The 15,028-nt window shown below is 38.8% G+C and overlaps 1 protein-coding gene across 1 annotated transcript in view; it reads right to left on the minus strand.

Moving 5' to 3' along the window:
- Window positions 1–15,028, minus strand: part of LOC137645504 (huntingtin-like) — a 330,048-nt gene that overhangs the window by 55,358 nt on the left and 259,662 nt on the right. Inside the window, 1 exon segment of the mRNA XM_068378310.1 lies at window positions 6,394–6,534. Coding sequence (XP_068234411.1) covers window positions 6,394–6,534 — 141 coding nt within the window.

Raw genomic sequence — 15,028 nt, forward strand, 5'->3', positions numbered from 1 at the left:
CATAAAGGTCTTCATTAGCTTCAGGTATATCAATCAAATTATTCCTTTCACATCTCCTATTTATCTTCTGTTGCTTTTGATGGGTATATGCTTCTTTTTCTTTGCCCAAGTCGAGATTTCATTATTAATTCTATGAGCAATTCTTACTGTATCTAAATAAAATTATTAAAAATGTTATAATTCTAATAATAATAATAATAATAATAATCTTAAAAGTTATTAAATTTTATAATTATTAGTATTATCAAATAATTCACTAAAAATAATAATTTCAGAGATAATAATAATTCTAAAACAATCAAAATCCTTATTATAAATATTTTGATAAGAATAATGATTTAAAGATAATTCTAATTATAATTATTAGAATTGCTATCAACACTTTCATAAATTTGTAACTTTCAATTTTAACAAATCTGAAATTTTAATAGGAATAATAATTTCAATAATAATAAAACCTGCTATTATTAAAATTATAAATTAAAATCATTATTATCCAGGTGGCCGATCTTTTGGTCTGGCATCCGGATGGATGTGAGATTTGTTAAGCTCTGGTCTCTGACTTTACAAGTGACTCGGTATGTATTATATCCTTTCCTCTTACGATAGTTATTGACTAAATTGGGAATGTTGGAAATAATTTTTGTACATAGAAATTTGGTAAAAAATTTTCCCTTTTTCAGATCCTTTTATTGTAGGAAATAATTATTGTACATACTGGAATTCAAGTATTAAAGTTTTTTCTTTACCAAAATTCCTTTTCTGGTTCACGATCTAAACAGGAATGTCTCTTTCAGACCACTCAAGCCATCAAGAGCGCTTCCCTTACGACCCTCAAGACCTGGGTCGGTGGCTTTGGCTGTAATGTAAAGGCTAAGAGAAAGGAATGAGGAAAGAAGCGTGGGTAGTGGTAGAGGGCAGTAGTCGGATGTAGAATGGCACTTCGTATCGGGGGATATTGAGGAAGGAGAGAACTAATTGGTAAGGGACCTCTGGTAGTGTTTCTAACACGCCCCAGTTACTATACCGACACTCTATTAGAGTGAGCGAGCTGGGTTTATTCCTGGCATTCCATGCAACTTTTTTCTCTGGTATATTTAGCAGTATTTATACCTTAGAAATGGTGCTTTAAGGAGCATTTCACTGGGCGACACAGGTCCCTCGCCCAGAAATAGATTTTTCCTTCGTCAAAATCCCTTTATTTTAAATAACAAACCATTATTATTATTATTATTATCATTAATAATATTATAATAATTAAAATTTAACAATAAATTTAATAGATAATTATAATCAATAATAACAATTTTGATAATTAATATATTAATATTTTTATTAATTACAATTTTGATAATTTATTAATCACAACTTTACTACTATCAGTTGATAAAATGAAAACAAACGAATTATGGAAGATAATAAGAGAAGAAACCATAATTTTTATTACAATTTTAATTAATTACAATTTAAAAATTTGTATAATTTTGCATTTTTACAAAATATCCTTTCATCAAACTTTGGAACCTTCTTCACTCCTTAAGAATATAAATTCAAACCCACATTATACTTAAGAGTATGATATTATTATAATTAAAATTATTAACATTATTATTTTAAAAATCTAAAAAAATTATAATTTTAATAATCATAATACAGTAATAGTACTTTAAAGAAGATAATATCACTATTTGTTAAATGATTGAAAAAAATATCTATTTATACTTTTAAAGTTTGTATTTACTTTGGAGTTTTTATTAGACACAATTATCAGAAGTACTATTGTTAAAATTATAATACAGTAATCAATAACTTTAATAAAAAACCTAATTTCAATAATAATAACTAGAATGGCACTCAGTAGAGTGCAAACATCTGCTGCGGCAGCTTATTTCTCGACCTTTTGCTCGATTTTGACCTTGACCTTTAACCTTAACATGTATTAATAGGAGTGGATTTTCATACACTCAAATATGAACAAAGTTTGCAGTCTCTATGACAAGGATGCCCAAACTTATTGCTGATTACGTAATATGGAAGTTTTGCTCGTTTGTAATCTTGACATTTGACCTTCCAAAATCTAATCATTCCCAGCTCTTTAGACAACAGTTTAAAATTCCTGCAAGTTTCATTACTTTACGATCAAAGTTAAGGCCGTATGGTTGAGAACCGGAATTTTACCTTTTGCTTGACCTTGACCATGATCTCAACCTTGACATTCATCCTTAACATTTATTAATTGACGTGGATTTTCATATACTCAAATGTGAACCAAGTTTAAAATCTCTGTGACAACGATGTCCACACTTATGGCTGATTACGTGAATGGGACATTTTGCTTGACCGTGACCTTGACCTTCCAAAATTTAATCATTTTCAGATTTTTACATAACACTTAATCCCTGCAAGTTTCATTATTTTACAATTAAAATTGTGGCCAAAAGGGGTTTACTAAGAAAAACACAAACGGGGTAAACTATAACCTTCCGACTTTGTTGGCAGAGGTAATAATTTTACTGATTTTATATTAATATTAATATTATTGAAATTATTGAATAATTTCAATAATAATAATAATTTTAATAATTTCAATAACATTAAAATGATTAATATAGCTGCATTTCGGTGAAATAAGTTTCTCCAGTGATTGAGTTCAAGATGGCTACAGCATTGCATGACGGAGAAGTTCTCAACGAATCAGAGTCCAGTTCTCAGGAAACAGTGGTAAATAACCCAGATAATTTACCGTCTAATGAATTTGACTTTGATAGTTTGAGTAATGATCCCGCAAGGATTGGTTCTGTACTAAGATTTTTGTTTAATTATGACAAGTCATAATAAAAATGTTGGTCCCGCAAAGAAGAAGGCTGGTAGACCTCGTAAAGCACTAGCCAATCAGAGTAATCGTAACAACAACAGTGCCAGATCCTGTTCTACCTGATGAAGAAGACGACGGTCTCAAAAACGTAAGAGCCCTTTGTCTAGGGTCTCAAAAACGTAAGAGACTTTCAAGACTTGCATCCCGGACTGTTATTTGACTATCTTATAAAGTTAAATGATTTCAGTAAGAAACTTCTTCATGGAATTAATGTTTCAAGTAGTAAGTATCAGGATTTGGCTAATAAAACTACTACTCTGAAGTCTAACGACCCTGTTCTTGAAGTTTCCCGTTTTGCTGCTGCCCATCAGGGAAATATCGTCAATAAAAAAAATGAAGATAATAAACTAGAAATCCGTGTTGATGCTATCAAGCAAAAATCTGATTCTCATGTATTGTTGTGTTCAGGGGAGACAATAACCGACATTATTGAAAATCATCCTGATGATTTGAAGGAAAATGTAGTATCAAAATTATGCCAAGCGCTACTGGAGGTTTCTACTGAGAGTGATGTTGCTGGAGTGACTTTATTTATGAAACGAAAAAACATGGTCAGAATTAATTGCTCATCGGAACAATGTAAAAGTAAATTTATCTCACCTGCTCGTCAGTTAAAACCTGCTATTTATTTAGCCGAATTTCTTACTCTTCGTAACAAAATGATTTTGGCATTACATTCACTGAAGACCAAGTATTCTGGTAAGATTACTGCTATATATACAAGAGATGGCAATATTTTTTACAAACTTTGCAGAGATGATGGCTATAAAATTGTGCGACACCCTCTGAAAATCACTGATCTTGAAAATAGGCTCTGAATAATGCATGTTCGTAACTGGTCTTCGTAATGGATGAATTTCAATTGGACCATATTCCCCCTCAACTTAATGTGGGTGAAGAAGGTGATATCTCAACTGTTCGTACAACACCCCCAAACAACTTTAAAGCAGAATCTGTTCATTCGAGTGTCATTTTTCTATGCTCACCTATAACGTAAGGAGTTGTAAAAGAAGTTTGTAAGTTTTGTGGCATTTCTATGTAACTTCGTGGCTATCCGAGAGCTCTGACTGTGCATTTGATATAGGTGGATATAAGCAGGCCAACATATATAGGGATAACTTTGGTGGAGGAATTAAAGTTTTTTATGATGAAATGTTAAGCATAGAGGTTACCAAGGATTCTACATTTGTCAATAAGATTATGAAGGTCATTACATTTTATCTAATAGGTGCTAATTTCCGGAATCTTATTTGTTGTGTTTATCGCTCCACTTGTGCTAATGCTGTACTTTTTAATTATTCTTTTTTTTTTAGTCAAGTGATCAGTAAATTCATGATAAGAATATGGTAACTGGTGACTTTAATTTGAATCTTTTCAATCCACTAAAATTGACTTACATTGATGTGTTTTTGAATAGTATGCTGGATTGGGGATATTTTCCTGTCATTACATTACCTGCTAAGTTTAATGAGTCTAACCAAATAACACCATTTTCTTTGATTGATCACATTTGGACTTACTTTAAAATAGGGACTAATCATTCATCTGGTGTTGTGCTGTTTTCTTTGACAGACTATTTCCCAATACAGTATATTATATGTCTGAAAATAATTGTAAAACCACTGTAAAGACTATACAGTCTAGACTAATTAATGTAAATACTATTCAGAGATTTGTTGACAAGAGTGTCAAACTCATGTTTCTGACAGGTATTTCTAATACATAATTATAATGTTGCTTTCAATGAGTTTTTCCATAGATTGATTGAGTGTTATGATTCTGCTTTCCCCATAAAAAGAATGAGGGTAAGGAGTCTAGTTAGTCCTCCATGGGTAACACCTGAACTAAAATGGTTTATATGGAAAAAGTACAAGTTATTCAGTCTCATGAAGCATGGGTTAATTCATATGTAAAAAAAAATTTACTGACTTGAGTTACAAATAAAATCAAGATGAGGCACTGTATGATTAAGACTTGTAGGGGGTTATCAGGAAGATCTGGTCTAACATCAATATCCTCCTTAGGCGTGGTGTAAAGGAATCTGTCTGGGCGGTGATGACGGAGGATGGGACAGTTATTGAAGGTCCACAAATAGCAAATCCTTCCAACAATTTTTTCATGAACATTGTTTCATGTCTTACTGAGAATCTGCCCTATGATATAAATCTTTCACACTTTGATAATACTGTATTTGACGAATTGACCACACATTCTTCTTGGCTCCAAGAGATGAGGGCAAGGTCTGTACAATATTGCGATCAATGCCACATAAGGGAAACAGTCTAAGCCCAGTCTATGCCTTTCAGTTCATGATACTATTAACTCATTAAAGGATGGTCAAATTAATTAATGGCTTTTATGTACTGTACATTTGAACCTTCAGTTCGGTTTTAGAAAAGCATCTTTAAGGTTGTAAGTGGTATTTTATGCTTTTTTAACAATGAGTCATACACGATAGCAATTTTTTAGATCTAAAGAAGGCTTTTGATACTGTGGATTTGAATGCCCTTTTCCAAAAGTTGTCAATTAGAGGATTTTGAGGTGCTGTCAATTCGTTCCTTTTGTCATATTTGGGTAACCGAAGGCAGAATGTTTGTATTGGTGACCATGTGTCTGATACTGGACCTATAATTTTTGGGGTACCACAGGGTTTGGCTTTTAGGAACTCTTTTATTCAATATTTTTATTAACAATATTGTAGACATACAGATTGCAAAGAAAGTTCTATTTGCAGATGATGCAGGTTTTCTTATATCAGAGAAAAATAACAAAGTCTGCATCGAAAAAATTAATATACTGATTGCTGAAATCGCAAATTGGATCCAGAATAATAGACTAATACCTAATGTTGAAAAATCTAAATTAATGTTGCTCACACCAAGACATGCTGAAAGCTTGCCAGACATGCATTTTAACAGAATAAGCTTGAGTGGGTCTCCAGTGTCAGGCACTTGGGCATCATTATAGATAATAAGTTAAGTTTTACTCTGCAATCAGCTGAAGTTTTTAGGAAATTAAGCAAAATACAAGGTGTTTTTTATCCACTCTCCTCACTTGTGCCTTAGTCTGCTCTTATGACCATTTATTACTCCTAAGTGTACCCTATAACAATACCAAATGTTATCATTTGAGGTGGTGTCCTAAGATTAACCTCCATAATATTAAAACCTCTCAATAAAATACTAAGGAACAGTCTAAAGATTACGCATGACAAGAATAATGTACCTTTGATGAGAACTAGTGACATGAACAAAGGTTAAATTTAATGAAATTTGGAAATTTATTCACTTTGTTTTTTATAGAGTGATATTTTCAGTGAGTATTGAGCCCCACTGTTGCCTTCACACTCGTACAGTACTTGGGGCATGAGGATCAATCTCCCGTCAGTTATGGTGGAAGTGGAGAAGCAATCTGCTTTGTATAAATAACAGCATGCAACTTTCATCAAGAGATGCACTAGCAGATAAACAACAAATATGTTTTGCTATATATATATATGTATTTTAATAAGACTGTACCTTATAGGATGAGCTATGCATGACGGCAAATCTCGCAAGTTACCAGCCTCCAACCAGACAATCAGTTGCATGAGTCTTCTGCATGCCACCAGCGGACTACTTTCACCACCATTCAAGCATTGCGCGAGACCTGAGGGAAGGCTGTAAAATAATAACAATTAAATTCAATCACTTCAATTATATCTTACAAACACAAACATACAGTAATTATAAAAATACTGAAAAAAAGATGGAAATTTTCTTTATATTACTATATTAGGTAGCTTAATGGCAGAAAATTTGATCAAATTAACACATAAATGCTGTCTTCAAAATAAGTTACATCACAATGTTAACCCTTTCACCCCAAAGGACGTACTGGTACGTTCCACAAAAGCCATCCCTTTACCCCCATGGACGTACCGGTACGTCCTTGCAAAAAAATGCTATAAAAATTTTTTTTTTTCATATTTTTGATAATTTTTTGAGAAAATTCAGACATTTTCCAAGATAATGAAAACAACCTGACCTCTCTATGACAAAAAATAAGGCTGTTAGAGCAATTTAAAAGAAATATACACCAAAATGTGCTGGGAAAAAAGTAACCCCTTGGGGGTTAAGGGTTGGAAATTTCCAAAAAGCCTGGGGGTAAAAGGGTTAAAAGATGAAAAAAATATTTTCCATTATATTTTAAAAGAACTTCACATTACTATTTTTTGCGGAATGAGTTCTGGAAAGAATTAACTAGGTGTGTAGAAGGATTGGGTAGAAGGAATTATGTGGTTGTCATGGGTGACTTAAATGCTAGAGTGGGTGCTGGAGAGGTAGGTGTCATTGGGAACTATGGCGTACCAGGTGAAAATGAGAGTGATGAGAGACTGGTAGATGTGTGTGTTGAGCAAGAGATGGTGATAAGTAATAGCTTTTTCAAAAAGAAAGATAAAAATAAGTATACATGGGTAAGAGTGGTAAATGGAAGAGTAGTAGAAAGGGCATTAATGGATTATGTGTTGATAACTAAAAGAATGTTTGGAAGATTGAAAGACGTGCACGTGTTTAGGGGTATGGCTAACGGTATGTCTGACTTTTTTTTGGTGGAAGGAAAATTAATTGTAGCAAAAGAGTGGGGGAATAGAGTAGGTGGATGTAAAAAGGAGCTAGTGAGGGTTGAAGAGCTAATAAAACCAGGGGTAAAAAGTAAATATCAGGAAAGGTTGAAAATGACATGTGACGAAGTGAAAGTAAGAGAAACTGGCAATTTAAAGGAGGAGTGGAAGTTAGTAAAAGAAAATTTTGTTGGGATTGCAAGTGATGTGTGTGGAAAGAAGGTTGTTGGAGGCAGCATGAGGAAGAGCAGTGAATGCTAGAATGAAGGAGTGAAGGTTAAAGTGGAAGAGAAAAAGAGGGTTTTTGAAGAATGGCTGCAGAGTAATAGTATAGAGAAGTATGAAAAATATAAAGAGAAAAATGTTATTTTTATAATAAAATAAATTTTTTAATATACTTACCCGGTGATTATATAAGCTGCAGCTCTGCTGCTCGACAGAAAACTCTACGTTCAAAATCCGCCAGCGATCGCTAAGCAGGTAGGGGGTGTACATCAACAGCGCCATCTGTCGTGCAGGTACTCAGTACTCAATGTAAACACAGAACTCAATTTTCTCCTCGGTCCACTGGGTCTCTATTGGGGAGGAAGGGAGGGTCCTTTAATATATAATCACCGGGTAAGTATATTCAAAAATTTATTTTATTATAAAAATAACATTTTTCAATATTAAACTTAGCCGGTGATTATATAAGCTGATTCACACCCAGGGGGGTGGGTAGAGACCAGCAATAATTGTTTACATTATTATGAACTAAGGATTTTTTATTTCATTTTAGCAGTTATTCAAAATAACAAACATAAAATAAATAAGTACCTGGTAAGGAAGTCGACTTGAACAATTACTCTGCCTTTTTAAGTACGTCTTCCTTACGGAGCCTCGCGATCCTCTTAGGATGCTGAGCGACCCCTAGGAGCTGAAGTATCAAGGGTTGCAACCCATACAACAGGACCTCATCAAAACCTCTAATCTAGGCGCTTCTCAAGAAATGACTTTGACCACCCGCCAAATTAAGTAGGATGCGAAAGGCTTCTTAGCCTTCCGGACAACCCAAAAACAATAATAAAACATTTCAAGAGAAAGATTAAAAAGGTTATGGAATTAGGGAATTGTAGTGGTTGAGCCCTCACCCACTACTGCACTCGTTGCTACGAATGGTCCCAGAGTGTAGCAGTTCTCGTAAAGAGACTGGACATTCTTAAGATAAAAAGACGCGAACACTGACTTGCTTTTCCAATAGGTTGCGTCGATTATACTTTGCAGAGATCTATTTTGTTTAAAGGCCACGGAAGTTGCGACAGCTCTAACTTCGTGTGTCCTTACCTTCAGCAAAGCTTGGTCTTCCTCATTCAGATGGGAATGAGCTTCTCGTATTAACAGTCTGATAAAAAAGGATAAAGCATTCTTTGACATAGGCAAATATGGTTTCTTAACTGAACACCATAAAGCTTCAGACGGGCCTCGTAAAGGTTTAGTTCGTTTTAAATAGAACTTAAGAGCTCTTACAGGGCATAAGACTCTTTCTAGTTCATTTCCAACCATACGATAAGTTTGGAATATCGAACGATATTGGCCAAGGCCGAGAAGGCAGCTCGTTTTTGCCTAGAAAACCAAGTTGTAGAACATGTAGCCGTTTCGGATGAGAATCCGATGTTCTTGCTGAAGGCATGAATCTCACTGACTCTTTTAGCTGTGGCTAAGCATACCAGGAAAAGAGTCTTTAAGGTGAGATCTTTCAGGGAGGCTGATTGTAGCGGTTCGAACCTGTCTGACATAAGGAATCTTAGTACCACGTCTAAATTCCAACCAGGTGTAACCAAACGACGCTCCTTCGTGGTCTCAAAAGACTTAAGGAGGTCCTGTAGATCTTTATTGTTGGAAAGATCTAAGCCTCTGTGACGGAAGACTGATGCCAACATGCTTCTGTAACCCTTGATAGTGGGAGCTGAAAGAGATCGTTCTTTCCTCAGATATAAGAGGAAGTCAGCTATTTGAGTTACAGAGGTACTGGTCGAGGATACAGATACTGACTTGCACCAGTTTCGGAAGATTTCCCACTTCAATTGGTAGACTCTAAGGGTGGATGTTCTCCTTGCTCTAGCAATCGCTCTGGCTGCCTCCTTCGAAAAGCCTCTAGCTCTCGAGAGTCTTTCGATAGTCTGAAGGCAGTCAGACGAAGAGCGTGGAGGCCTTGGTGTACCTTCTTTACGTGTGGCTGACGTAGAAGGTCCACCCTTAGGGGAAGTGTTCTGGGAACGTCTACTAGTCATCGAAGTACCTCGGTGAACCATTCTCTCGCGGGCCAGAGGGAAGCAACTAGCGTCAACCTTGTCCCTTCGTGAGAGGCGAACTTCTGCAGTACCTTGTTGACAATCTTGAACGGAGGGAATGCATATAGATCTAGATGTGACCAATCTAGGAGAAAGGCATCTATATGAACTGCTGCTGGGTCCGGGATTGGTGAGCAAAATATTGGGAGCCTCTTGGTCATCGAGGTTGCGAAGAGATCTATGGTTGGCTGGCCCCAGGTGGCCCAAAGTCTCTTGCATACATCCTTGTGGAGGGTCCATTCTGTTGGAATTATTTGTCCCTTCCGACTGAGACAATCTGCCATGACATTCAAGTTGCCTTGGATGAACCTCGTTACTAGTGATATGTCTAGACCTTTTGACCAGGTGAGGAGGTCCCTTGCGATCTCGTACAACGTCAGAGAGTAGGTCCCTCCTTGCTTGGAGATGTACGCCAAAGCCGTGGTGTTGTCCGAGTTCACCTCCACCACTTTGCCTTGAAGGAGAGACCTGAAGCTTTTCCAGGCCAGACGTACTGCCAGTAGCTCCTTGCAGTTGAAACGCATTGTCCTTTGACTCGAGTTCCATATTCCCGAGCATTCCCGACCGTCTAATGTCGCACCCCAGCCTACGTCCGATGCGTCCGAGAAGAGAACGTGGTTGGGAGTCTGAACAGTCAGGGGAAGACCCTCTCTTAGGTTGACATAGTCCTTTCACCAAGTCAGACAAGACTTTATCTTTTCGGAAACCGGGATCGAGACCGCTTCTAGCGTCTTGTCCTTTTTCCAGTGAAAAGCTAGATGGTATAGAAGAGGACAGAGGTGTAGTCTTCCTAGTGACACAAATTGATCCACGGATGACAGCGTCCCTACCAGACTCATCCACAGCCTGACTGAGCAGCGTTCCTTCTTCAGCATCTTCTGGATGGATAGCAGGGCTAGGGGCTGATCGTCTTGTTCAGCAACGTCCTCATCAGATGGTTCCTCATCCGAAACTGATGAGGAAACGGCAACGGAGTGGGCAACGTCTGACTCGCTGAATCCGGTCGCACTGGTGGATGCGTGACGGAGCCGGACGCAATATCATGGAACTGCTGCACAGTCTGTGAACTGTCAACAACCATGGGTGCGCGAGGAAGCACAGCGTCAACCCGAAACTGTCTAGACCTTCTGGGTTGTGCAGTCAACACCCTACCGGGTTGCTGAGGTTGACGCACTGCGTCAAAACAAGTTACCTCTGCTGGTTGTTGAACGTCCTGAACGTCAACAACCACCTCCGAGCGTCGCTTAACGTCGACGTGCGGCTGGCAACCCACACTGGGTCGCATCGGTGGAGGAACCACCTCAACTGGCAGACGCGAGTAGGTTACCTCAGCGTCAACAGGGCGCACAACCGACCGGTTGGAAGGTTGTTGGCCAGAAGGTTCTTCTCCGCATTTAAGTCCTCTATCAAGGACGCAAGCTTGGACTGCATGTCTTGCAGCAAAGACCACTTAGGGTCTACAGGAGCAGGTGCGGCAACAGACGGTGTGACTGCCTGATGAACCGACCGGTTGGAAGGTTGTCGGCCAGAAGGTTCTTCTCCGCATTTAAGTCCTCTATCAAGGATGCAAGCTTGGACTGCATGTCTTGCAGCAAGGCCCATTTAGGGTCAACGGGAGCAGGTGTGGCAACAGACGGGGTTAGCGACTGAGGCGGAACCGTTTACCATCCCTGAAAGCCTTGTTATGCGTGACATAATAGTACAGCAAAACTTCAAAGGCTCGACAAAAGCTGAGAAGTTGACCTGTAAACAACTTGGAGCGTCTCCTGGCTAGGCGCCAGGGAGAGAGAGTCTACCAGAATTGAGAAGTCTATCTGGGCAGAGGCATGAACTCCCAAGTCGATAACTTCTCTCGTGTCATATCAGACTCTCGCTCTATAAACCAGTTTAAAAGAAGGGAAATCAAAGGCTGTATCCCCCAAACTCCTCATGGTGAAAAAACCAGTCGCCTAGCAAACGTATCGCTCTCTAGGAGAGCGAGAGAGATCACTAGCTTAAAAACAACGGCTTTGAAGTAGCTAGGCCTAGTGTAAGTTCTGACGTTAAGGCGAACGAGGAGCAGCAGTTACAAGATCCGGACGAAGATCCTTAAAAAAAATCATCATGATTTAATTAAAGTCCATAGGAGGCTAAGCAGCTTAAGGCTCCTCTCCATCTGACAGAGTCCTCAAGGGAATATCAGTAGGAGGGAGAACAGCAACTTCCTCATCTACAGGAACCTTGTCCGATAAAAGATGAGTCTCTCACTGGTGCATTAGTAGCGGACCAGAACGCAACGTCATGTAACTGCTTGACAGTCTGTGAACTGTCAACAACTGAACTGTCAACCACAACAGGTGCGTGAGGACGTACAGCGTCCACTCAAGACTGCTTTGACTGTCTAGACTGAACAGTCAAAACAACTCTAGAATGCGGAGGTTGACGCACCGCGTCAAAACAAAACAACTTAGACTGTTGTTGTACCTCGCGAACGTCAACGGAAGGTTCCGTGCGTCGCTGAACGTCAACATGCGGCTGGCAGGGTACACTGGAACGCATGGGTGGCGGGACTCTCTCAGCTGGAGTGCGGTAGAAGGTCGCCTCAGCGTCCACAGGACGCACAGCCGTGGTTGGTTTTAGGCTAGAGGTTGGTGCAGTGTCAACCTTCTCCGCACGAAAGTCCTGCATCAATGACGTTAACAGAGGCTGCATAGTCTGCAGCAAAGACCACTTAGGGTCTACAAGAGTAGGTGCGGCAACAGACGGTGTGACTGCCTGATGCGGTACCGCTTTGCCTCTCTTAGGAGGTGAGCAGTCGTCGGAAGACTGCAGCGAGTCTGAACTGACCCAGTGGCTACAACTGGGCCGTTGGACTTGCGCGGAAGGGACCGACTTGCGCTTAATAAGCCGCGAGACCTTGGTCCCTGGTTTCTTACGAGAAACCTCTTCCGCAGACGAGGAATAAATGGGCTCTCTCGTCTTTGTGTGGGTGGGGCGATCTTGGGTAGATACGCCCGAAACCACGGAGGGAAACGTCTGTTCGTTGATCAAGGCCTCTCGAACCCATAAGTCGTTCGACATTACTTCTCCCCTGGGCTTGGGAGCTTGCAAGAGGTCCCGGACTAGGTGAACGACAGGCACGAACAGACGAACCCTCGGAGGCAACACTGTAACACTTTGCGCATATCACTTTATCACTTCGATTTTCTGTTTTGCACTTATTTCACTGAAATCGAAACTTTTACTGATTTCTACCTGAAACACGCAATTCTACCCTTCATAAAAAGGTAGTAATTGCAAAATCAGTCGTATAATGCATCTCATTAATACCAGCAAAAAACAGAAAACATATATTAAGATAAAAAATTCAGTGGCTGGGAAAGAGACTAAACACTAGTTCATATAAACTACGTTTTCAATCTCTCACCGCACATAGCCTGGGGACGAGAATAAAAACCTAAAAACGTTTTATCCTTCCTCCCCGTACAGAGACTAGGGACGAGAGTAACACAAGAACAACGTTACCCGCTTGAACGGAACGTTTTCTCTCCTCTCTCTCCCTCCGTCTCTATCTCTCTCTCTCTCTTTCTCTCGTGATTTCGCACCTAAGAGAAGAGCCCAATTATATTTCGTCAAAAAAAACATGTTATTTGACTAAAGGAAAAAAACTGAAAGGTTTTTCAAATAAAAAGTTCCTTTAAATTAGAATTTAAAACATTTAAGTTAAGAAAGAATGAACAAAACGTTAGAATCGATTTACTCTTACTGCAAAGTGAAACCGTGATACACTCTCTCTCTATCGTAACGATAGAGCGCATGTTGAACGTCCTGAACGTCAACAACTGCGTAGCATAAAAACTAAACGTTAGTTCATCTTTAAAAACAGTACGAAGACTATCAAAGAAATTCTTTCATAAAATATTACAATTAAAAAGTTTTAAATTCTTTAAAAGCTGATTACGATATAAAGGGCTCAACGTTGATTAACTTCGGTTCCAAGTTAGGACCGCCTACTATCAGGAAAGGTCGCATATAAACAAAACATTAAAATTTGTTTTTATATGTTTATAATGAATGGAAAGTTAATCGAAGAGGCCTAATAAAGGCGGAGAGGTATAAAAAATATAGATCTATAACGTGATAAGATAATTACTAAAAACCTAAACACACTTCCGTCTAAGGGAAGGGTCGGCCATTTAAAAGTGAAAGAAAGTCCATACTCTCTTTGTCACCATAATTAAATCTATCCAAAACGAGTTCAAGTTTTGAGATGAAGATAAAACACCTGCATAGCGAAAGCTCAAAACTAGAATAGTGTACTTCACCAAATAGTTGTGAAAACAAATCCAGTTAGCAACAGCGAATTAGTAGGTCTTGCCGGTAGCCCGACAGAGAGAAAATTGAGTTCTGTGTTTACATTGAGTACTGAGTACCTGCACGACAGATGGCGCTGTTGATGTACACCCCCTACCTGCTTAGCGATCGCTGGCGGATTTTGAACGTAGAGTTTTCTGTCGAGCAGCAGAACTGCAGCTTATATAATCACCGGCTAAGTTTAATATTGAAAAATGTGGAAGTAAAGCGCAAGGTACGTGAGGCAAAGGGGGCAGCTGACCTAAGGTGGGGTCAGGGATTGGGTCATTCATATGAAGAGAATAAGAAGAAGTTTTGGGAAGAAGTGAAGAGAGTAAGGAAGGCTGGCTCAAGAATTGAAGAGACAGTGAAAGATGGAAATGGAAGGTTGTTAAAAGGAGAGGAGGCAAGGAAAAGATGGGCGGAATATTTTGAAAGTTTACTGAATGTTGAGGATAATAGGGAGGCAGATATAATTGCTGTTGCAGGTGTTGAGGTGCCAGTGATGGGAGATGAAATTGAGAGAGAGATTACCATAGATGAAGTGAGGAGAGCACTAGATGAAACGAGAGTAGGAAAAGCGTCTGGTATGGATGGTATGAGAGCTGAGATGTTGAAGGAAGGGGGTGTGACTGTACTTGAATGGTTGGTGAGATTGTTTAATATGTGTTTTGTGTTGTCAATGGTACCAGTAGATTGGGTTTGTGCATGTATTGTACCACTATATAAGGGTAAGGGAGATGTGCATGAGTGTTGTAATTCAAGAGGTATTAGTTTGTTAAGCGTAGTTGGAAAAGTGTATGGTAGAGTAATGATTAATAGGATCAAGGATAAAACAGAAAATGCAATCTTAGAAGTACAGGGTGGTTTTAGAAGAGGTAGGGGTTG

The sequence above is a fragment of the Palaemon carinicauda genome, chromosome 8 (assembly GCF_036898095.1).
Source record: "Palaemon carinicauda isolate YSFRI2023 chromosome 8, ASM3689809v2, whole genome shotgun sequence".
Taxonomy (NCBI): domain Eukaryota; kingdom Metazoa; phylum Arthropoda; class Malacostraca; order Decapoda; family Palaemonidae; genus Palaemon; species Palaemon carinicauda.